Source organism: Puntigrus tetrazona, chromosome 1 (genome assembly GCF_018831695.1).
Source record: "Puntigrus tetrazona isolate hp1 chromosome 1, ASM1883169v1, whole genome shotgun sequence".
Classification (NCBI taxonomy): domain Eukaryota; kingdom Metazoa; phylum Chordata; class Actinopteri; order Cypriniformes; family Cyprinidae; genus Puntigrus; species Puntigrus tetrazona.
This window is the reverse complement of record NC_056699.1, coordinates 12129885-12156578: the sequence shown is the minus strand read 5'-3', so window position 1 is coordinate 12156578 and position 26694 is coordinate 12129885. Positions and strand designations below refer to the sequence as shown.

At 35.8% G+C, this 26694-nt stretch overlaps 1 protein-coding gene across 7 annotated transcripts; it reads right to left on the bottom strand.

Moving 5' to 3' along the window:
- On the bottom strand, window positions 1-26269 carry spock3 (SPARC (osteonectin), cwcv and kazal like domains proteoglycan 3). 7 transcript variants are annotated; one of them, XM_043236192.1, is made up of 13 exons: window positions 26128-26269; window positions 25891-26007; window positions 17011-17019; window positions 16710-16749; window positions 16564-16617; window positions 11293-11401; window positions 9652-9757; window positions 9403-9502; window positions 5863-5976; window positions 5512-5733; window positions 4545-4607; window positions 2681-2818; window positions 1-1390 (listed from the first exon to the last, which is right to left on the bottom strand). In XM_043236192.1, exons 2-13 carry the CDS (start codon window positions 26005-26007, stop codon window positions 1245-1247), a joined length of 1218 nt encoding a protein of 405 aa, XP_043092127.1. In that variant the 5' UTR covers window positions 26128-26269; the 3' UTR covers window positions 1-1244. The 7 variants fall into 7 exon arrangements, with proteins under 7 accessions (XP_043092127.1, XP_043092141.1, XP_043092120.1 ...); XM_043236206.1 differs by lacking the exon at window positions 17011-17019; XM_043236185.1 differs by lacking the exon at window positions 26128-26269 and having other exon boundaries at window positions 25891-26113.
- Window positions 26270-26694: the final 425 nt, after the last annotated feature.

Below are 26694 nucleotides of genomic sequence, written 5' to 3'. Positions count from 1 at the left end.
TTTTGGTCTGTGTAACTTTATTTGAGCAAATTATATGTATACTGTAAAAAACAAACAAACCAAAATGTGTTATCTCTATGACAACAGCTGGACAACACTGATAAAGGTGGTTCCTTTAACCTCGGATTATCATAAACTCATTCGACCAAATAACTTTTTTATTTCTTTTTCTTTTTTTTTTTTCAGAAAACACCACAATGCCCATAGAAGGAAATTTATATTTTCATATGCACATCATGAAAACAAATCTGACAGAAAATGCAAAAAGCACTGAGAGGGACGAGGAGAATAAGTGACAGCAGCAGCATCTATCGTATGATTTGTCGTCTACAGTAACATATGCAAACTAACTAATCATTTTCACTTTCTCCTATAGACCAAAACAACAGAGAACGTGACGCAAAAAAACTCTCTCTCTTTTTTTTTTTGAGATTCATATGGCAGTCAAGTTCTACATTCTAACACTAAATATCTTTTCTCTTAATCCCCAGACCTCTTTTTCGCCGTTCCTCCATGTTGCGTCAAAGGCACCTCATGCCCAAGGACTGCCAAAGTGTTTACAAGATAAGTGTGTGCGTGTGTGTGTGTGTGTGTGTGTGTTTAAGCCTCTGTAAATAGCATGACTCTGTCCTCTCCTAACATCCACTGCAGTCACATCTATTTTATTGTGTGGTCACTCCAGGCCGGGTCTTTGCATTTTCGAACAAGTTTGCTAGAATGTCCACCTTTACATATCAAAACACTGATACATTTTTACTAGTTTATCTGTAATTTGAAGTATTCATTCTGCTGACGAAATCAAAAATCAATGTAGGTGTGTGACTTATGAGAGGTGAATATGGATGTTGATTTCCCATGGCACGATTGAAAAATCCCATCCCGTCAGGTGCAAAGAGTTCATGAAATCATGTGCATGTTTAGAAGTGCAAACATTTAACCCTCAATAATCTCTCATCAAACCCGCTTATGAATTCCTGAACTTCTAGGTCTGTCAAAATACACATATTCGCTTTGGATGAATATAAGAAAAGTAATAAAAAATGAAATGCGGTTGAGTACTGATATTAATTTTGTACAAATGTTATGCGGCACGGGGGTAGATGAACCCTTTAGTAATGTTAGTACTGCACTCTGCCGAGATCACCTAGAAACGTGCTTTAAGACCAAATCAAAGTCTATTTATTTGGTTCCTTGTTTTTAAATGTTTTAAAATAATAATAAAAAAAAAGACGGCGGAAAATGGATTACGACAGGTAACCGTACTCGTCGTCGATTTGTTCATATTCGTCATCGTCATCTCCCATCTCCTCTTCATCATTTACAACATCGCCATCTTCGTCGTCTGAGAGCAGAGAGTCGCCGCTGCCGAAATCTCCGGAAGACTCCGCGGCTGAAAGGTAAAACAGCTGCTGTTAAAATCAATGCATTTCACGTGCATTTTTGCTGTTTTTCTTTTTAAAAAGTTTAAAGTTTTACATTTTTTTGTAATTTTGCACATTTCATTCATCAAAGAGTTTTGAAAAACACATATATAATCTATAAAATATATAAAGTAGCACATGTATAATCCTGTTTCCACAAAAATATTAAGAAACATAAATGTTTTCAACATTGATGATAATGAAATTTTTGATTGAGCACCAAATCAGGATATGTGACCCTGGACCATTCTGGGTCAATTTTTTGAAAATGTATACGTCATCTTAAAGCTGAATAAATAAGCTTTCCATTGAGGTATAGCTTGTTAGGAAGGAACAATATTTGGCCAAGATAATCTATAATATATCTAAAAAAAATAATATAATAATATATTGAGAAAATCGCCTTTAAACTTGTCTGAATGAAGTCCTTGCAATGCATATTACTAACCATATATATTTACTAAACTTTTCTTAATATTCAAATTATTTTTGGCATAAAAGAAAAATATAATTTTGACTATTGCTACAAATATTAGATATTACATATTTGACTGATTATTGGATGGTAAGCATAAGGGACTTTACAAAAACATACTAACTCCAAACTTTTGAACGGTAGTGTAGTACTAATGTTAAATGATTTAATAACAATTTAACCAGTCATTTGTTACAGTATATTTGGTTTCATATTTTCTTTTGAACTTTTATGGAATAGCACACACGACTCCAGACTGATGTATCAAAACAAGTTCTCATACACGGTGTATTGTAAATAGTTTTTTTGGGCTCTTTTTGTTAAAATGACACCTTCACACAAGACACATTTTTTTTTCCATTTCATCTTCTTGGCCGTTGTGTGACATCTCACGGTTTTATTTTATCTCACTCCGTGAACACCACTTAAAAAATGGTGTGATGTTAAAAACAGTGAGATGTGGCACAACTCTACAGCACACAATAATTAACTGAAGCGTTTTCACAAACTCTTGCTGTATAGTCTGATGGTCAAAATACCTACACTACTTATTCAAGACATTCCAGATAAATTCCCGATCTTATACCGTTTTGTTTTTAAATGGGATCTTTTTTTTGCTGGAATATAAACTTTACTAATTGAATCAGCCGTTCCAAATGGAAGGATTAAAACGCGGAATTAAAAATGATCGGTTATCGCATGGGAAGTCATCGAATCGCTACGCTGTACATATTAAAAGCATTGCATGTTTTCTTTTTTTGTGACGTAATGCACCCCCTCTTACCACAGTCAGCGGGGCCGTGGGTATGAGAGCCGGCGATCTCATTTCCATAGCGGTCCACACACCAGCACTGACCACTGCTGCCGTGACACTGGTGAGGCCTATAAAAGCCATCCTCATCACAGGAGGGGATGTACGGGCCTACACACACACACACACACACACACACACACACACATTAGCATCAGTCCTAATGTCAGGAAACATTACATCACAGGCAAGATTATACACAGTCACCGAGTGTGTCTCACAGCCACGCTCACACAGATAGGGAGATGATATATTCAACGTCAAAGAACATAACTGTCACCTCCCAGAACTTGCTCTATCTCTCTCCGCGCTTCTCACACGCATTCATTGCATTTCAACTTCACAGATTTTTTTTTTTTTCTACAGAATCACCATAGTCAAGCTTTTATGCTTTTTTTTATTTTTTCCATCTTTCTCTCTTTTTTTTGTCTTTTTATAATTCAGCGCCGGAAGCCATCGAGCCGTCACTGTGCGTTCTACTCAGGGGAGAAACAGCAGTTAAAAATATCCTTCTTTTCATGTCCAATTTCCCCTCATCTCATTCCCCTGCTCAAATTAAACACGCGACCTTCAGAGAGAGGGAAAGAAACTCTGAGTGATTTCTAGCTTTAATAGAATTAATGTTGGCTTCCCTCTGTTTGACACCGTGCTTGTACTGTAACTGTGTTTAGGTTGTGATGACATTGAGATGGTTATTAAATGCTAGAGCCTTCTTTATAAAAATACTGGTAACATTGCAAGTCTGGTGTTTATAGCTTAGGCTCATAAAGTATTAAGATGGTTTGAGTAACATAACAGATTTAATTTTTTTTTTTTTTTTTTTTTTGCAAGGTTACTGCATTTTGTATGTCAGTAAAGTATATTAGTTTGTGTGGCCTAGTCAGGTGTAAACGATGATGTTTACTTCTGTGTGTAGTGAACGTTCTATTCCATCTCTACTGTTATTTCTATGTATGTCTCCACTATCATGTATACACTTGTCCATATTTTCTTCTGCACTAGTATCTCCAGCCGTCAAGTCTGATTTATTTATTACCATCTCTATTTGGTTCTATTTGGATCTTTCCTTAAAATGAATGTTTTAAGCATATTAGAATATGCTGTAGGCAAATAACTCGATTTTTAATAAAATGAGTATATTGCTATTTATTTGGATAAGAAATGAACAGGCCACACATTAAACAATTATAATATTTAAATTAGCAATGTAAAGATTGATGCATTTATTAGCTCATATAGATAATAAAAATACGCAATAGATTCCTGCATATAAATAGAACTTGCGTCTACCAAGGCTGTATTAATTTAATTAAAATAGAGGAAAGAGGAGCAGTTAAATATGTTTTACAGTTTAAAACTATTTTCTATTAAACGATTCAAAAAGAAATTTATTTCTAAAAAGAGAACTTGTCTGCAGCCATTACTCCAGTTTTCAGTGTTCTACTGTATGAATCTTTAGAAATCAGTATGTTCGTGAAAATGTTAATTTTTTTTTTCCAAGTATATGAAGTTTGCAAAAAAGAGCATTCATTTAAAATTGAAATAAATGTTAAAAAAAATGTATTATTATTTTTTATAGTCACAAGTTTGAGGCATCCTTGATGCATCGTTAAAAAAAATCTTACTGACCCTAAACATTTGAACAAGTGCTAAGTGTATATTTAAAAGATTTGCTCTTAGATTAAGATGGATTTACTTAGATTTATGTTGGCTGCCGGCTGATTTTGGAACTGGGACAAGGATCACTCCAATAAACATGATCTTCCATTACAAACAAGTCATTTTCTCATTGACAAAGTGTTCCAGACACACAAAACACACAAGAGAATGAACTTACCCAGTAATTTCTTCCCAGCTTGCTGTTTGTGGATGATGGTGATCTCTGACTGGCAGGGAGCCTCTGAAACACATTGATTTCAGATACCTCAACCATTATTCCTTTGGTAGACACGTTTTAACTGCAGGCATTATGTCATTTAGTATATAAATATCTCAGAACTAGATTATCCCACAATGCTGCATAATTTCTAGAATGCCTTTCTGTTGTAACAGTTAATGATGTTCTCTCATGATGTCCTAATTTCTCAGATGAACTTGTACAACGGACTGTACTTTAATATAGCATATATTTTATAAAGTCACATATATATATATATATATAAATATATATATTTATATATATATATATATATATATATATATATATATATATATATATATATATATGCATATATATATATATATATATATATATATATATATATATATATATATATATATATATATATATATATATATATATATATATATATATATATATATATATATATATATATATATATATATATATATATATATATATATATATATATATATATATATATATATATATATATATATATATATATATATATATATATATATATATATATATATATATATATATATATATATATATATATATATATATATATATATATATATATATATATATATATATATATATATGTGTATATATATGTATGTATATGTGTGTATGTATATGTGTATATAAACAACTATTTGTGTCTGTATTATCTTGTTTCTGGTAATTTAATAAAAAAGACGTGGAAATGTAACACAGAAAGCTTTTGCTATTATTAAATATGAAGCAATGTAACTGACCACGTGAGAATCACAAACTCAAACCTCCATCGTGAATTAACCTTCACCCGAACGCATGAATTTTATCATTGAAGAGCAATGCAGGTTAATTTTTATAGATCTCGAGCTGAGAAACGAGTCTGAATTGGGCTGATTTTTACCTTGATATCTCTGAAAGCAAGAACACCACTCCTGGCTGGAAACGAGCCTGTCCCTGTCTGGGTCACATGACCGGAGGAAGGCTTTAGTGCACACATCGCTCTTCTCAGAGTTCAGGCTGGACAGCTCTGATTGGTCGAGCTGAAGGTCAAAGTTTGTGTCCAGTCTGGAGAACATCCAGCCCAGAGAGTCCTTACAGAGGGGCACTTTACTCATGTCGACCTCTGCGCAGACGAACAGAGAGGTCGCAGAAAGATCTTTCATTTGACATTGATTTCATTATCATGGTTATTAAGTTAGCATTAATTGGTAACCGTTCAGACGTGTGTGTGTGTGTGTGTGTGCGTGCTCACTCTTTTCTGGCTTCTGGAACTTGTATTTCTTGCTGGGATTGCCGCTCTCATGAAGAACTGTGATCCACTCTCGTAACCTGCTGACCACTTCAACCATCTCTGCATTACCACATTCTACACAGAGAAACACAGAACATCCAGCAGATAAATAAAACCACCTGACAAAGCAGTACAGTTACCAAAGTAAAACTCTCACTCTTTTTATCTAAAGACCAATCTGTTTTTGTTTTTTTAGGAATAATGTTTAAGGGCTGTGAGCTTTGTGTTCCTGTAGCGGTCACTAATCAGTGTGTTTTCAAAAAATGTTTAGTTGAAGAATTTCCTGTGGAAGATTAGAATACTTCCTGTTAATTTTGCAAAAGAAGCTATGCACTGACCACCCACTGCCGTATTTTACACTACTTGTATTAATTCACAGTGTATTTTGTTATTACAGAAGATCGGTGACCTGTATACTGTTCATTAAATACAACATTTATTGAGAAGAAGACAATAAATAGGATTTGATTTCACAGCCGAGTGATTTTGTGACTTTTATTCATTTATTTTTGTCTGAAAGAAGAAAGTCACATACACTTAGGATGCATGGAGGCAAGTAAAAGACGGGCTAAATATAAACAAATAATACAAATAAATGTCCTCTCATTCTGCTTTTATTTCTAGCAAATTTAGCAAATATGAAATAATGAGGGCCTGAACAAAGAGTCAAAATCAAAGTGACAGTGAGCATCCGTCGCCAGCAGCTGATTTAAGTGCATCTCATCCTCACAGACTGCACCAGATTTGCTAGTTTTTCATGCTTGCTCAATGAACCGTAAACCATTAATGCTTAGGCACTTGTGAAACAGTTCAAGACTTTACTAACGATAGGCAATGAATGTCACGCATTTAATAACTTAGGATGGTAGAGACACCTTTCTGCTGACAAGCAGCGGAAGAATGTCCTGATCGCCTGTGTGAAAACAACATAGTCGTTCAAGCCGTTTCCAATAAGGATTGTAAGATTATTTGGATTTTACAAATTATACATTATACACCGTTAAAGCACGCAGCACCCTGAAAATGGGATTTTGGCCCTTTGGCAGCTGTCAGATTTAACTTGACCCATGGTCCAGCACACCTTTATAGCTTCACTGATTGATTGCCAATAAAAGTTAGTACAAGCCAGACCAAACAGAGCGTAGTTTAGAGGTGTTTTAGAGTGTAAATAATACTTGCACTGTACTTGTTTGCTTAATAACATTTTTATAATGTCCAAAATGCCACGAGCATTTCCAAATTTTAAGAGGCCATTTTATTTTACCATCATTTCTGACCTGTTTAAATCATGACTTGAGCAGAATTTGAACATGCAGTTTTGTACCTTTGTGCATGTGTGTGTGTGTGTGTGTGTGTGTTTCGCACGCTGTTTAGCTTTGAATCAAAAGAAATGTGATTCATCTTTGAGCTCTCTGATTTGACTCGAGGCTTAGAACTCTTTAGTAAAGAGTCTTTTTTCCCCCTTTTTTTAAATGCCTAAGGAATACCAGGCATTTAATCTATTTAAATGAATGGGGAAAATTCTCAGGGCTGCTGAAAAAGTGTGCGATCATTGTTAGGCTCTATTGACTTTCAAGTATCGCATAGCTTTACAGATAAAAGCTAAGCTTGATTAGTGTTTAGGAATAAATAAAATATCCAGGTTCATTGCTGGTTTTTAATGAAGTGGAGAGCGACTGTTCACCTTACAGCTCACCTTTGTGTCTTTAAGGAAGGTACTTAAGTCGAGTTAACCCTCAGGGTGAAGAGAGCAATCCCTGCTATTATTGTCCTGTAGACAGTACATCCTGCCCGGTGACGCTCCAGGCTATAATATCGGATAACATCGGCAATAACTGTGCCTTCTGGAGAAATCTCTCCTTATTCAGTGTATAAATAATCTCCAGTTTACTTGATTGTATATTCTGCATCCAATGCGTTTTGTTTTGATATGTTCATTAGATTTAACGGTCTGTGTATATCTGTGTATATCTAGTAAGAAATCGAGTTAATTAATGAGCGTAACTGATTGAATTCTTGTAGAGAATGCATACATGTGTGCTGATTGTTGATAAGATGGCGTACTGGAAGGAAGGAAGGGTCGGGCTTTGGATTTAGAAACAGCTGAGAGGGTTTTTTTTTTATGTGTTCTAATGTTGGGTTTGTTCTTTTTCAATTCTTATGTGCAGTGATGAAATATTTCAGCAGAGACACACATCGGGCTGTTTTTTCTCTAAAATCTTGGATTTGTTTTTTTTTTGGAAAATCGGTTGGTGTTGCATATGCAGTATAATAATTGGATGTGTAAATGCGTAGATGTAAATGCATAGATGTTCTTTAATTAGCTCTAGATAATTAAGTCTGGGAAAACAGTCAATACGATTTGATGTTTCTTCATGGCAAATACAAGATGAACAAGATTGAAGCAATTTGTTACAGTGACTTTACAGCAAGTTAGAGTGCTCTGATAAATGGCACAAAGTATTTTAACCATGGTAAAATCACTGTAACACACAGCTTTAGTGGCTTACTGATTTCATCCAAGTCTGGTCTAGCAATCTGACAAAAGTGGAAAACTTTGAATAAAAGGTTAACTTTAAGACTAATAAAAGGAGTACTGACCTCAAACTTTTGAACGATTGTGTCTATGTAAAAAAAACTTTAATCTTGCTGACATTTGGCAACTGGAAAAACAATATTCATGCTTCAGATCCCTTCAAAAATCTATTGTGACTTCAGTTCCATGATCTTAAGTTTGTTTTTTTGTTGCTTTCAGCTCCAACATGTCACTGTCAATCTTTTGTTGGTGAATGTGAGTGAATTTCCTCTATAGACCTGAAGCCAAGCAGTTGAAGACAGGACTTATGTTCATAGGGATAATGATGAAAACAAACATTACTGTGCTGTCTTTCTCACACGTACGCGCATACACGCTCTGACACAACCAATCTGGAACAGCAAACATTTAATAGGTTCCTAAGGGATTCGGTAGCTTTGAGATTCTACACAAAATAAGACTAGTTTGGTGTATTGAAATCTCTTTGCTGTTCTTGCTGCAGATGAAAACATGCCAAGTACCCACCCTAAAGGGTACATATCCCCTCACAGCTACAGAGATGAAAGATCGCTTTCAGATATAGAATCATTCGTTGGTTCATCAAGTAATGACATGAGATATTCGTTATCATCTATTGTTTTTACTTAAAATGTTATTTCTTTTCACTTGATGGTTAAGTCACCTGACATTTTTAGAGATGTTTAATTAAAAATTATTGACCACAAATGGTTTTAAATCAACATTAATATCAGGTATTTTTCTTTTTTTGAAGTAGAATTTTAAAAACACCCTTATTTGTCTTTTGCCCCATATGTTTATCACATTTATAATGCATAATGCATGTTTAGCGTTTACTGCACCATACAGTACACGTAGTATGCAGTGCACATATTGCTTTCAAAACAAAGGCAGTGTTTGAGTGCACGTCCTTATGGGTCAACTGTATCAAAAAAAAATGTGTGTACCTCTCTTCTCTGCTGGATTTCCTGAAGGGCAGGGACACTGTCCTGGACACTTCACAGAAATCTGCTTCCCAGAGATGCAAGCTTGATATTCTAGTTTACACTACAACACACAAAGCTGAGATTAGAAAAGTAAAGTACATTGTCGATTGAGGATTAATCTCTTGGTTGAATACCTCTGTGACACAGCTTTATGAAAAGCAATTCAGACAGTATGCACATATAGAAACGCACAGGCAGCGTGTGTGTTACCTTGGTGGAGTAAGTGTGTCCGTCTGTTCCACAAACAGGTGAAGGGTGCACAACTGGACATCTTTTGCATTTCAGCAGTGGAGAGTTCATATTCATGTCCTTAAAACTGCACACACAAAGTAAAATAGCCCTTTGAACACAAAGAACCAAACAACGCTGATCTGCAGAAGTGCAGACAATTTTTATCAGTCCTTTTCCTGTCACAGGTTCTGAACTGGTTTTAACAGTCTAAATGTATTAACATAGCCTTCTCTCTCTCTCTCTCTCTCTCTCTGCCACACACACACACAGTTTGCACAGACCTTATCATAAGCACTAATGTGTTTAGCCCTACTCTGATGGTTTTATCAGCCACATAGTTTAACAGCCTAAAAACTAGGCTTCTCACAAGAGAGGTAACAACATCGGTGAAAAAAAGGAACTTAAAGATTTAGTTTAACATTTAGGACAAAAATCATAATTGTTGATTTACCCTTTAAAACGATTTCAATTTGAAAATGGTTCATAAGAGGGTTTTCTAGAACCAATGCTCTAATATCACTTTTGACATCATATAAAACGGTTTCTTTCTTTAAAAGGATGATTTAAACATTTCATTTTATTGTTTAACTATACACATTCATATAATAATCTGATTCCCTCATGTTGACAACCCTATATAACACAATCAGTTAAGACTGTAATGTTGTTTTCCTCCTATATTTCTGTTAAATATGTTTTTCTTTTTCTATAGTTCTCTCTAAAATCCCTTTGTTTCATTAGGCCATTAAAAAATTTAAAAATATATATATATTTGTATCATGCTATCACCCCCCCCTTTCCTAACAACATCGTCGTTAAAAACTGTAGCTTGCAAAATTCAGGTCAGCGTGTGTCTTATTTTCACTTCGGTCACAAACACACACACTCTTTCTCTCTATCTCTCAGAAGAACTAATTTCCCAGATTTGGCAGGAAAGTATGCCCAGTTAGTTCCAGTATAGGTTGACTGGGTAAGAACATAGAACAGCCCTTGTTTGCTCTCAAACCCTTCTTGCCATGTGCTGGAAATTGTACCATGTTAAATCAATGTTAACAGAAACTCCAAAAATGCTACAGCAAGTCCATAACTTTTGAAAATGTTTAGCCATTTACACACTCCATAGCAAAATCAATTAATATAAGCACATTTCTTCTGATAAACATCTAAATATAACATCTAATTGGTATCCACACGTGTATTTGTTCAGTTTGCAAGTGACTTGGCTTGGAGAAAATACAGAATTATTACAAACAGAAAACCGGACCAGCTGTTAATTTAATATTTGGTAGCACAGCCATTGTGGAGTTCCAAAACCCTACTGGCATTCAATGTTTTACTCAAACTGCTGTCTTCAGAGTTGGTATTCGATAGAAATTAGTTCTGGACACGCTGCTTTCCACTCTGTGTTTTGCTTTCAACCATTCCTGTGTGTTTTGTGAAGTGTTCTAGATCACTCACCCACGATGCACAACCGAGACATAGCTGTCTCCAAAATGTTTGTAACTCAAGATGTCATGCGCAGATTCAAAACGGCATGTTTAGCCACACCTGTATGCTGTTTTTACTAATGTTTAAGTAAAGAGCAGAAAGTCTGAGTCAGATAGAGTGGAGGAAGTTTACCTCATTCTACGTTGACTAACACAGGTGGGTGTTTGGTAATCTTCAGCCACACACACTTTATGGCGGCCACATTTTATCTTGAGGCACGGATCTTTGGCAGGGTCCAGAGCTGAAACACATACAAAAATAAACTTGTGTGACCTATGTATACAAAACTGATACACACGAAGCAAATATTGAATATGTGAATGCTGTTAGATTTAGTTTACATTGTGGGAACTCAACAAGAATGAACTGTAGACACTGATAGCGTTGTTTTCTGCAGTCTGTCTTGCAGTAAGATCCTGTAAGTCTGTATTGTTTTAGCACCAGATTTACTGGAACTTAACTGGGTTTTGTGACTGAGGCAAAATCTATAATAGCTATCCGAGCCATCCTAGCTGTATACAACTTTCAAATATGCATCATTTAAACGGAGAAACCGGAACTAAAGATAAACAAGATAAACGCAGATATATGAAATGTAAACAAAGCGGTGCTTGCTTACCATTTTGAATATCAGTAGAGCTGATAGCTTTCTTCATTTTAAGCGGCTCACATTGTTATGATAATATTCACCTATTGGAATGCATTGGTAAGATCTTGTAACATTAGAACAATGTTCTGTTTGTGCCGCCTTCATTTACTTTCACGTTTTCCTCACTGTCACTTGACACTGACTCATTCACCAAAGTAGGCATCCAATCAGAGTTCTTACTTTCCCGACGGTCCAGACTCCAATTCAACATGCAACACACCAAACAAACTAGCCTGACTAGCATCATCAGCTCGACGAGAGCCAACAGCAAACCAGCGGCTTGGTGTGTCCCGGCCCTCTGGAGGTGTATAGGTTTATAGTTTTATGACATATTTATATACGATTTATGAAGCTTTAAAATAATGGCCACTATCAACCAGCTTTACCAAGCTTAGAAGAGCCTGGATAAATTTGTAAAAGAAATTCTGACTGTGTTCGTTTAAAAGAAGAAAGGTATATACACCCAGAAATTATCGGGGCGTTTTTAATTTTTGGGCGAACTATTTCTTTAAGATTTTTTGAAGTGCCCAGCTTAGCCACCAAAGCGTGCTTTCTTTAAGTCATTATTTGTGTATTCTGGACTATAACCCTCATTATATTCATTATCGGTTACTCATTGTTGGTTCATTACTGTCAGCTGTTTATCATCGATTCATTAGCCTCACACTATCACCTTGTTCATTTTGTCTTTAGTTGCGTTCTGATCCTGTGTTGCTATCTTTGTTTGCTGTTTTCGCTCGGGTGGATTGTGTTTTTTGGACTCTGAAAATTAAACTGCAAATGGATCTTTTGTGGGAGCATTCCGTGACAAGAATGAACAAAACGGCATCGATCAGTTTCAGCTTTCCGTTTAAAAAGAAAAAAAAAAAAATCTGTATATTATTATAGCTCTCAATTATTTTTTAAGCTACAGAAAGACAAACATTTTGCTGGAAAACTGCACAATACCTGATCTTCCAGCCTGGGATGAAGTTATATACATTAATAATCATTTGGGATAAATATTATGTAACTTAATGGAAAACTATGTGGCACAGTGCGATGGAAGGCCTGAGTCATAGCTAAACGCCGCAGACAGTCTCTGGATGTACGTACACTCCTAGAAAATAATGTTTGATTTTAAAGACATGTCATGCCATGTCACACTGCTGCGCTTCTCGCCTACTGTCTGACCCTCTTGACAACTGGGTTAATTTGCCCCAAAATTATACATCAATTACTTCAATAATCTCATGTTCCAAACCCATAAGACCTTTTTTCATCTTCAGAATGCGAATTTTTTAATGAAATCAGAAAGATTTCTGTCCCTAAAGTCCTTTAACATCTACAACTGACACTTAAAATGTTCATAAATATGTCATAAAGGATTAAGTCTTTTGAAAATATCAATTTCTCAATTTTTTTCACATATAAACACTTATCAACACGTATAAAGCACATGAAATATGGTAAACAGAAATGCAAACATTCTCGCTTATGGCACAAAAACCAGTGAGTTTTGTTCTCGCGTGTGATCCAAACACATTTCATCTTTCACAAAAATGAAGAAGTTTTACTCTACTGTTTTAAGCAAGTATGGCTGGGCTTCTGTTTACCGTATTTGATGTGCTCTGCTACCATATTCTCACTGTGCACTGATTAGTGCTAAACCGATCACTTCATATGGATTACTTTTACAATGTCTTCATAAATTGTGTGATTATATGTATTACCGATTGTGTCTGCGTAAATAAGGATTCTATTTTTGTTTCAGCCTGAAATGGGGCAGTAGCTAATGCTGTGACGAAAAGTAAGCGAGAAGGAAGAATACAGAAGACAGAGAAGGAACGAATAACAGTCCTAATGTCATTAAGTGCTTTTATAGTCCTAAGAGGCTCACGCACATGCACATGCACAGAGGAAGAAAGACAATATAACAGACTCATCCTTTACCTTCCCCTTGTCACAGTACAAACACACACACACACAGCCACACTTTGAATGCTCTCTGACCTCACATGGTAAGAGCCTTAGTCAAATCCTGCACAGGCTTTAGGGCTTATCCAATCCCAATCTCCTCAGCACCCTCTGAGTCCATTGTCCGTGTGTGTGTGTGTGTGTGACAAAATTTGTGATTGATTTGTGCATCATCATCTTTGAGTTTGATCAGAATCCATTTTAAACTGCTCCACTTGCTCTTTTTGACTCACTCAATGCTCTATCAATAGCAATTTGCATAAATATCAAACTCGTGATGAATATTCAACGGGCTTCTAATGACTTTCGAATATGCATAATCTCGTAAGATTTACTGCATACTGAGAGCTTGATGTAATAGAGAGTCTTAAAAAGCAGTTTTCTCATTTTCTCTGACGGATGTAGCGTGATGATACGGGTATTAGGCCCCAGCATGTGACTGTGAATTAGCACAACAGCTGAGTTCTCATATATGCCTGATTAACATCCACTCAACACTGATAACCGACAAGATGCTATGGCTCAAAGGAGCAGAGATTCTGATCTTTCTATTTCCAATGACCTCAATAAAATGAATAGGCTATAATATAAAAACATTTTATCAGGAAGGCAAATCCTCTGCTACTTCTGTTACAAATAGAATTTGCATGTTCCTTTCCCATCTAATCCTTGGGAAAGTTGCTAATGTTGGCTTATTATGTTCTCACTGCCTTTAAGCACAAATCCTGTACGTCAAGTATACGGTATCGCAATCCTTTGTTATGACTGATTGACTGACATTTCAGGATGTTGATTACATTTCTATAACTGTACGTCTATGTATTTATCATATTGGAGCGGCCGTCTGTGCTTTGTGAAATAAGGATCTTGCAATAAGGATTTTATGTATGTTACTTTTAAAAGTAATGGATTACAATTTTGTGTTACTCTTTTAAAAAAAATAATGTTACTTAGTTACTTTTTATGGAAACGTTATATGTTATGTTACTTTGAATTACTTTTTAAATCTTGGCAGGGCTTACCTGTTCGTATGAAACGTTCCTCTTTTGCAAATGTAAAACTTTTTCATAACAAAAGTGAGATGAATACACCTCAGACTGAAGGAAATGTAAATCTATGTCTGTATAGTAGAGTGCGCAGCTCAAACTAATTGCGAAAGAATATTATGGCAGAGAAAACAATTCAGCAATATCAAAAATAAAACACAAATGTGTCATTTTTGCTTACTGTAGGTGAATTGGATCATCGCAGCTCGATAGCACAGACACTGGTTAATAAAATGGGATTCAATAAATTATATTTGTATTATTTAAAGGTCCCATATTGTCAAATCTAAAATTTCCTGGATTTTTTGAGGTCATAGACACGCCCATAACAACAAAAGACGATACTTTATTGAACCATTCCTGATAAGAAGTGTGCACACTCATTTTTGACGATCATTTCTGTCCAGTCCGCTCGTTTTAACGTGTTTAACCACAGCTGTCGTCTGTTTTTTTTGTCTGGCAGTAGCATCAGGTATGTGATCATATTTCTAATTTGAGGCTGTATTATGCCGATTCTGGCACCCAACATCACAACAAAGATGATATTTTAAGCTCCTTATGTAGCCGAATCTGTGCTGTTTTGAATAGGCCGCCTCCAGTCATCCCTTTGTTTTGCCTCCAGCCAGAGCTGTGACGTTGTTACATTTGATTGGCCTGGTTGTGCATCGCTCAGAAAACAACAGGCCAATCACGAATATTAATTAAACAGGCCAAAGTCAACCTGTTTACGGCAGAGCACCTGAAAGAAGAGCTGTAAAAATATTTTGAGATGTTTTTTGGTACTTATACTGCAAATATATATTGTTTAGGACATTAATATGGGGCCTTTAACATATTTATTGCAGGTTTGTATAATATTCTGAGCTTCATTTTTATTCATCTGTTTTTGCACAGGTAAAATGAGTAAATACAGGTTTATATTTAATCTAGAACTACAGTAACATCATGCTCACACGATGACTCTGCACTACTCCCGATTTCTCTCAACATGGCATGAGAGCTGTCAGTCAAGACATGGGGAATAAAGTAACCCATATATTTCCTTATAAATGAAAAAGTAATGCAGTACTATTTACTTTAAAAGAAGTAATCTTATTATGCAAACATTTCCCCCAACAACGATTTTTACTGCTAAAGGAGTCCACAAATTTTCACAGAATTATTTGCATAGCATGACTGTGCCTGCACATGAATAAAACATTAGATTGACGTAGGACGTGACATCGGGCAGATGTTGCATATTGGCTGAGAATGAAAATGAGGTTGCCATCAGTATTTGATGCATATGTGACGTTGACTTAATGCTGGATTCTGGTTAGGCTACAGAACCTAAAAACAACAAATATCAATGTCAGCTGATGTCGGTACTGGACTTCAAATGAACATTGATATCAAATGTTGAATCGTCAAACACTGAACTGACATTGCATTTTGTTGCAACCAAAATTTTACAGTGTTGTGTGCCTGCTGGGTGCACACACACAAATACAGAGGACTGTTACTACTATAGCTGCTTAGAAACGCTCAAGATTTTGCGTGAGGCTTTCAGACTAGCAAGGGCATCTTGTGCATCAGTGATGTTAAAAAAGTTGCACATGCGAGAGCGTTTTAAGAACAAAAACTTATATATAAATATATATATATTTTATAAATATATAAATGACTCTAAACCGTTAATAGAAAAAAATACTAAAGAACACTCCGCTGATCCGCAACTGGTTAAACAAACCAACAGTCCTGCCTCAAACTCACGCCATTGGTTAAGCAGTTGTTGCTGAGTCTGGCTGGTCAGGAGAAAGAATTTTACTAAAAAACAAAATATGACACACTTTAACTAAAGATTTCTTTGAACATATGAAAAATGCAAGCACATTCCTGTCCTTGTCTAACAGCCCTACCTTGATCAAATGGTTTTCCAGGGCTCCATGTTCCTGGTTCCTAAAACAGAAAATAAACGTTTATGAGCAGAACATTTTTCTCAGTACATAAAGTAATCAATGGTTTGAACTATGCGTTTTTACGCTGCTTTCTTGTAGTTATGCTTACGATCAATTACACTCAGTGCATTATAATATTATCATGCAACTACAGCAGTATCACGAACACATAACGTAAACTTGGAAGAATTTCCTGTCTAACAAACAGGAAGATTATAAAGACTCTGTTTCAATGAAAAAACAAATGCACGATCATACAAACCTCCACCTCCTGATTGTAGAGGAAGCATTGTGGAGAAAACAAATAAACATTAGACAGAACATTAAACACACATCACTTCAACAGTACAACACAAAATGGACCACAACAATATATGCCATAAACAAAGAGATAATAATGACATGCATTATATATAGCGTTTGTGCCTATTTATACTGTGCTATTTGTTACCTGTCAAATTCAATAATTGGTCTGCTATTGTTTTTATGCTTAATTAACTAAGACAGTTAATATGTCAGTTTTCATCAAAGGTCCATCATAGATTGATAGCACCATATGGTGATACACACGCGCACACACACACACACCGAGATATGGATAAGATATGGGAACAGTCGGGTCCTCTTGCAGTTACACATTTTGATCACTTTCATTTCTCTCTCTCCTTCCTCTGAGTGTGTGGCATGCATGCAAATGCATTTAGGGATAAACAACAGCACATGAAATCCATTACAGCGTCTCCATTGGTCATTCATAATATCCCTTCCATTCTTTCCCGCTCACAAAGAACTTTATCTTTCTCAGCCTCGCTGCGTGTAAACACTGTCATTGTTCTTTTTCTCCTGTTTGTGGCTCCTTTTCAGCAGCTAAACACAGCTGCCATCCAATCTACACCTAGATCTCTCTTGATTTTCTGCATTTGTTTTTCTGTCTTGCTATACGTCTCTGTATACAGTCATCTAAGACCTACACGGAGGGAGCAGGATAGAAGCAGAATAGTTTCCATTGTGCTGCAAGCATCCTTTTTACGAAAGCCACGTGATGGCATGGCTTTCAGAGTGAGCGGATGGGTCATCTGCTATCTTGCTTGTTGCTGGGGCTTTGAACATGTACATTCACCAGAAGGTAAAGTGACGCTTGGTCTAGTCATGGAAAATATTAAAAGTACCTCTTTATTTTGAGACATGCAATAATCAGAAATAAATAACAAAAACTGTAGTTTTAAAAAAGGTTAAATGTGAAAACAAGCTGTCTACAATTAATCAATTATTCATTTTAATTATTGATTTGATTGATTGTGTTATTGTAGCCTATTGGTAATAGGCTAGTTCATTTAACAGCATTGAACTGTTTACATGTCTTGCGTGTTTAGCTTTTTTCCTGGCTTTATAGGTAAGGGTCTCATTCTCTTCTGGTAAATGTGTGTGTGCATGCGTATGCTGCATGCTCCATTAAGCCATCGAACCTCTCCACAGCTCTTATATTGAGAGTAATCTGTGCTCCTCCATTGTCTGCTGCTTCACATATCACACAATCACGAACAGGAACAGCCTCCAAACCATAGTAAACATCTGCTCTAAAATCACTGGAGTGGGTTTACAAAGTCTAGACACTATGAAGAGCAGACCAGGAGAAGAGGCCCAAAACATTATGAGTGCCATTAAAGATGATGGCTCTGACTTCTCACCAGAGGTTCCCTCAAATTTCTATTTCTTAGCTGCTAACCATTTAACTTAAGCAAGAATCAGATTACAGATGTCATTACAGATTTATAGCACTTTCATTTGAATTTCATTCTGTTATGAGTATTATGTTTTCGTAGTAAGCATTGTGAAAAAGAGATGCACTTGTAGTGGACCTAAAATCTTAAAAGTACATTTCTAAAACTGTGCTTGCATATATACAATTAATGTAATAAGGCTAACTTATGTCTAGTTAAAGAGAGCATTGCTTTCTAAACACTCATTTAGAAATATTAGTGTAATAATTATTTGTAATAATGTAGATTTAAATGTAGTTTTTCAATAACATTTATTTTAATAGTATAGTTTAATAAAAAAAAGTCAAAGTAAAAGCATATGGCTTAACTTTGCATTTTAAATGTAGCGTGTTATTCAATAATACATTTAGGTAATATCTTAAACTGCAACTTAACTACAAATATTTAATGAAATACAAATCAATAGAAATAAATTTATGCTGCAGTTATGTGGAGAGACACGGATGAGACAAATTTTTGAATAAAGGTGTTATTTTTATTTTCTGTGCATACAAAAAGTATTCTGGACAGGCTGCTTTATAACATTCAGAGTGAACCACTGATGGCAGATGGACTACTTCTGACAATGTCTTTTATATGTGTCTAGACCTTGACAGTGTTTATTATGTGGGAGTCAATGGGACGGTCAAAAGCATCCCGGTTTTCATCCAAAATGTCTTAAATTGTGTTCCAAAGACGAACAAACCTTTGACAGGTTTGGAATGACATGGGGGTATTTAATTAATGACAACATTTTCATTTTGGGGTGGAGTAACCCTTTGAAGTAACTCTCCCTTCTCAACGTATTGACTTCCTGTGTCTTTACCTATAGCTCAGCGTCTTTTTGTCTGATCCTTCCTCGTCAAAAAAACAAACTTAATAAACTCAGGGATCAGATTATATTGTACAGTAATGCATCTAAATCTATAGTAAATAATTAAAGTGTGCAATACGGATCATTTTGTTTCATTGAAATATACTCTCTATCACTACAGTTCCCGTGCTTCACACACACACACACACACACACACACACACAAACAGATTAGCATAGTCTGAGCACTATAAATCATGATTATTTCCACCGTAATCACTTTAAGGGCATTTCTCAGTATACAGAGGGATTTTCTTGGGTATTATTAGAAGGATTTCAAGCATATGTTGAATGAATAACCAATAAAGAAACAGCAACATTAATCTGTTAATGCTAATACTAAGAGAAGTACAACATTAAACCATTGACACAGTGGATAGTGTGGACGGAAAAATCCCATTCTTATTATCACCATGCACATTTAGCATATTGAGGAACAGGTCAGTGTGTGTGTGTGTGTGTGTGTGTGTGTGTGTGTGTGTGTGTGAGAGAGAGAGAGCGGCCAGTATGACAGCAAGGCGGCTGTTCTCTCATGCAGAAAGTGCCGGAAGCGTCTCACCCTTCTGACATCATTCATTCTTTATGACTCTTTCTCTCTCTTTCTCTCTCTCTCTCTCTCTCTCTCTGTCCAGTCTTTAACCACATATGCATTCACAAGGGCAACACGAACCGGAACATGCAATCTTACAGATACAGCAGAAAGTACATAGAATCAGAACCAAATTAGTCCATGCCACTCTAGCACCAGATGCTACGTAATGCAACCAGCAATAAAAGCTAAAGCGTTCAAGCTTACACAGCGACTTACAGAGACAAAGTCATTCATTTTTAAAGACAGTTGACAATTTCCTGCAAAATGAGTGACAGCCACTCTTGGCAATGCTTTATGCAAATGAGAAGCAATTTGATGAGGTTACTCCCATTGGGACTGCAGACTATGATCAGTGCTCAGTAGACTCTAATTTGAAACTGAAGCTTCAAAGTTTAGTCATCTTCTATTTAGACTGCTATTTAGACTACAGTCAAGCTGTTCTTTTAAAAAGCAATCAGTTAAACCACAAGATAACAAAAAATGCTATGGCACTGAAGCTACTAGAACAGTTGATTTGAAGATGGGGTCAGAATATGGCATTCATATTAGTAAATATACTGTACATTTAATTATGAAAATAGCTGAAACAGAGAAAAAAAATTGACATCATATATATTATTTTAATTTGCTTAAAAAAATTAAGAATTAAAAAAACTGAAAAAATGGAAATGTGGACATTTTAAAAGTGTGAAAAATTTAACTTATACTTTCTATAACAAGTATAGATTTTCCTATTTTCAATTTCAAGCTCTAAAATATTTTATGTTTCAGAAACAACTGAGAAATTGCTTTCTGCATAATCACAAACGGACAATTTTATAAATTCACTTATTTTAAGAGTTTTAAACCAGAACAATATTCAGTTATTTAATATTTGACACTTCTAGTATCCAGAATTATCAGGGTGCCTTGAATTTATGAAGCACCACAGCACTTCTAGATCTTTTAAACTACCTACTATCATACTACGAAATAATGTATATCAGCATATCTGCAATCAACATCACAAAACTCCAGCTGCCTAGGAGTAACCACCACCACTTGAAGCAGATTGTGTTTCCACCATAAAATTGCATTGGTCTAAAATAAAAAGTTAGCTTCAAATAGCTTCATCATTGGTATCAGCTGCATTCAATTTTGGTGGGGGAAAATGAGTGTACATTAATAGCACTCATACACAAGTCTGCCTGTGTTTTTGTGTCCATGTGGCCTGTCCTAAAGGCTATTTTCATAAACATGGCAAAATTTCTCCTCTCTCTCTCTCCATTAGCTCAAGGCCTGGAGCAGACTGCCAACCTCCATTCCATTAAGAGGACAAAGAAAAGAGGGTGAATGAGAGAATAGAGCGATAGACACAGAGACAAAGCTGTAAGGATGAAAGAGAAAAGGGAAGATACAGAGTACAGAGTATGAATTAGTTATCTTCAGTTAATGTAAATTCAGAGTAAGAAACGCAACCCAATGGATCACAAAAAGTAAAAATGTACATTTAACCCTCAGTATAAAATTTGGAAGTAACATTTTCATATGTGGTATTGTAGCGTATCAATATTATTGGTAATGTCTTTGTAGGGAAGATCTAATAGTGAAAAAATGAATAAATAAATACACACACACACATATATATATATAAATTTAATATATATATATATATATATATATATATATATATATATATATATATAAAACATATTAACATAATATATATATAAATTTAATACACCCAGCTCCCATTGGATTATTTTGTGATTCTAGACATTTCAATAAGAATAACATAACAGTTGAAGGAGGAAAGAATTATGATTGCATTTTACACTTTGACCTTAGTGTACGCGTTTTAAGTTTTAATTTATATTATTAGATAATTGCAATACAGTAATAATAATTTACTACTTTAAATAATTTCAAGTTAGGCTGTACTTCTCTCATTTGCTGTTGTTTTTCCAGTGGAACGCAAGAATTTTTGGAACATTTAGTGCTTGACAGGCGTTGCTATGAAACGCTATGAAATGTTTTAATGTTTTTGTATAGAAAGCTACTTCGAAGATTTTCTTTTTGCGTTTCACACAGAAAAGGTGCATATTACAATATGTAACATAATGAATATGTAACATTTTATCAAAGCTAACTCTTAATCCAAATCTTGGTTGAATGGCAGTGTTATTAATTAACTCTGGCTTTTATTTTGAGATTTTATCAGCTATATTAAATGCTATAATAATCCATTAGTAATTAGCCTTCATAAAAATACCTTTGAAACATCCGACTGAGCTCAAACTAAATAAAATTTGGATTTGATTGAATTGGTATGTATAAACTTGCAATAATCCTAGCAATAAGGAAAAATAAGCATGTAAAAATATAAATCTCTGATTGTTTTTTTATTAAAAATACCTGCCATACATGTGCAGTGCCATGTGTACAGTAAGTTTACCTATGTTTGACATCCTTCAAAACATGTTTATTTATGTCTTACAAACATATGTCATCAAGGCCAAAATGACAATTGTATATGTAATATATGTAACTGGAATACGTGTAAATGAACACGACCATATATGAATCAGACTGCAAAACTTAAGAGTAAATAAATATTACATTCAGAATTTTGAAACTGAATCCTACCTACAAGTCTTTTTTAGTACTGCAAAAGCACTGCAGCTATTCCTTTTTGCGAGATAAAGTCCTTCCTGTCACTAGGATCCTTTCCAGACATGTCCTTTACACCAAAGTCAAACGCATGCTCGTAGATCGGCTGTGTTTCTCATTCAAGCCTCTCACAAAGTCATAGAAAATTCTCCGTACTCTTTTCCTACCTCCTCTGGCGACATTAGCCTGAAGTTGATAGAGCGTTAAAAATGCCACTATAGCACAGCTGACAGTGAAATCAAGAGTGTGTGTATGTGTGTGAGAGACACTGAAGATGTTTGACACTGCAGGGGGATCACTGATGGCCATTTTCAGCCTGTCAATCTCACAAAGCCACACGCATACACACACTTGGCCAAACAAAAGCTTGACAGCCTGTGCTTCCCCTACATGTGCAGTGTCTCAGAACTTAAATATGATTGGGGGGTCTGTGATTTTAGGGCTCAGAGTCTTTCGGTAATTGCTTTGCTGTAAGGGCCAGTTGATTACAGGAAAAAATCTTGTTGAGCCGCGTTTGCTGAACAACTAATCTGCATAAATCACTTTCTCTTTGCTGATGGCCTGAAGTGTCACATGGAAAGTAATCTTTGATGTGCCTTTAGCTGCGGAGCTGGAAGAAAAGAAGCACGGGGAGACGGCCGAGAGAGAGTTTTCATGTGTGCAATGCACCGTAAAATAAAAAGGGAATTATGTTTTATCCAGCATTAAAGAACTGTGAATCACTTCAACTTCTAAAACACAAAATTACCTAACAGAGTTGCCCAAACAGTTTACTATGAGCAATGCTGCTGATTTATTAAGGATTTGTGATTTGCCAAAATGCATTGGATAATAAAATTATCATATGGTTATTGTTACAAAATTATTGTTGTAATGTTTGTTCTTTCTCGTTCGGGATAGTTCACCCAAGTCAAAATTTGCTTTTGTCAAACACGTTTTCTGTAGAAATCCCAGTATTACTAGCAGCCGGTTGCCAGTAACTTAATGTAGGTTTATTTATTTACTGGCAACAGTTTGTTCAAAGATAAATGAACATTAAACAAGAACAAGTTTTTATCTTTACAGGAAAAAAATGTATAAAACATCAGCCTCATGCAAAGCATTTTTGGGAATACTTCTCAGAATACTTCGCATGAGGCTGTTTTTAACAGATTTATTCTGCAAATATAAAGAGTTATTTATGTTTAATGTTCATTTATATTTGAACCAACTGTTTGATAATAATAAATACAGTAAGTTACTGGCAAGCAGTTGCATAACTACAGTAATTATTTACAGTGAACCTGTGTATGTTTCTTTGTGCAGAAAACAGTTTTAGGTAAGCTAACCTTTGACTAGTTATTTGTTTTATGGCAATGCTAAAGCTTTTTTTCTAATGTTTGTTGATTGTCATAAGGCATTTTTTATAATTGTTGAGGCCAGTGCACATAATAATATCAAGTAATATCTTTGCTTTGCAAAATGTTGTTGTCTTTTGGAAAGAAAATATAAAATGAAAGCAAATACAAATCCAAGTCTCTAATTTAAAGTTTGTTGAACAAAAAGCCAGCAGTTGACAAGAACATGGCGCCCGAATGAAAGCAATGGAATCGAAAAGTATGGTATTATGAGGTTATTACGAATCTCAGGTATTAAAATGTCAGTGCTTCATGACTTTCTTGATACTTAAATAAACCTCAGTGTCATTGAAATTGTTTCTTGACTCTATAAAAGCGTTCCTGTATAGCACTCTTGATTAATCGGCTAAAATGAGAGTGTGTATACAGTAAAAGAGATGGGGAGAGAGACAGAATAATCAGGTAGTGAAGCGGTAATTTGTCATGCCCTGCGTTTGAGGCCTACGCCACCCATGTGACTGTCTTAACTACATCCCTTACATAAACAACATTACCGCAAATAGGCACACAGGAGGAAATGGAAATCCTCTGGTCCAGATGATATCATTACACTGAGTGTTCACTGTCAATTAACATCATGTTTATAAAGAACCTTGTTATGTAACTCGACACATCTTGATTGTTGTTTTGATGTTGATGTGCTTTCAGACAAGCTATCACGGCTCGTCACTTTTGGTTTGCCAGCTACTGTGTGCAGCATATATTGCTCTATGCATCTTATTTTTGAGTATTTTGGTGTAACGCAGAGCGTTACATCTTCAATAACACAAAACCAGAAATGAGCTCCTCCTAAATCATACACGTTTAGGTCCGATCTTTAAAATTAATTGGCGAAGTAGCTTTTTAAAAGCTTTTTTTTCCTTTTTATCTATTATTTTTTAAATAAAGCAAGGTTCGTGCGGAAAGCAGGAACTGGTTGATTACAGAACGCTTTAAATGGAGAGCGAAAAATGATCTATTATCTCATTTATCTAAATTATTCCAAACTAGCTTTTGCAAATGCTTGATGCTTTTGCTTATTTTTGGAACTATTTTGCTTATAAATAAGAAACACACGAACATAACTTGCCTCTTCCCCCCCCCCCATAATTTTGCTCAATATCTTCTACTTTATTGGTGGTTGTATAAATTCAACATTACACTCTCAATCATTGTTCTACCAGCCCATGTGCTGCATATTAATTTTAAAATGAGTCAATAAATAATTTTCTGTCGTGTAGCTATTTGCTTCAACAAAGCAGATAGCACTGGGCACTAGAAACACGTCTTAGGGTAAGTGTAGCAAGGTTGAAAATCACTGCACTAAGACATGCACGCACGCACGCGCACGCACGCACGCACGCGTCAAGCATCGCAACATCCGCAGGTGAAAGAAATACTTGTTATTGTCTGTAAATTTTTCATTTCTGGTCTTTGTATGTAACGAACCTAGTGCTCAGGCTGACAGACACAAAGCTAATATAGTTCAGACCTCGTCTTAGTGTATTAGCTCGGGGATGGTTAAAATAGCCGTTCAAAGCCCACTTATCGGCGCAGAAGTGACGCACTGGGTCTAATTGATTGGTGACCGTCCTCCGTAAAATACTGAATTAATACAAAACGGAACTCTAAATAGAGATTTAAGAAAGGCTTTATACAGACCAAACGAAATCGCGTGCCGCTTCTTACTAAACATTCGGCGTCTTGGCGTAAAAATACATGACACCCGCTCTCAAACAACACACACAGACCCGAATTACAAAAGCCGAGTGAGCTGCCTACCTAGTCAGCATCAATTCAAGCGCGCTTTCGATGCCCCAAAACGCTGTCTAGGTAGACCGCTCTCTGTATTAAGGGAACGAGCGACTGTTATGAAGGAGAGCAGCACTCACATCTCTGAATTTGTCCCATCTCCCGGTCAACCATTTGTCGTCCAAAAAATTGCCGTTGTCGTTGCGGGCAGAAGCTCCGGCGATCAGCAGCGCGCACACACCGACCAGCACAAGCATCTGCATCGAGACACAGAGAGAAATCAACACCCCGATGAACACAGCGACATAAACAACACCCCGATAAACACGGCGACGTGAAACGCCGAAGAACCGCTCCGGTAATCCCTTATGCGTCACCTTCAAGAGGAGGATGTAAGCGCTGTCATTGACTGAAGAGCTCCGTGCTAAGACTCAACTGATCTTCACCGACCAACCTCTCTCTCTCTCTCTCTCTCTCTCTCTCTCTCTCTCTCTCTCTCTCTCTCTCTCTCTCTCTCTCTCTCTCCAAATAAAGCGTATGCTAGAGAGGGCGGACGTGGGCGCGTGCGCTGTCTTTCCATTTAACGTTGAGTCTGTAATTATTTTTCCCTCTATAGGGGTTATACGAACGCCTGAAAAAGAGCATCAGTAATCAAAATAGATAAATTACGTAAAAATAGCTAAATAAATATTCAACTTAAATTATTCATATTAAACTTGCACAGTCGTGGCTAAATAAAAACACCAAGGTTCACAAATAAAACTCTTACGAAGGCTGTGGGACGAAAGAAGTTATATTCGGTATATGAAAAATAAATGGATTAATATCAACGCAAAAATTATTTAGAAATAATAATATGCCGTGGGACAAAGGTAATACCAATGCAAGTAAAAAAAAAAAAATCTTTCCGGACATGCGCCATAGGCCCCATATATGCAGACAGG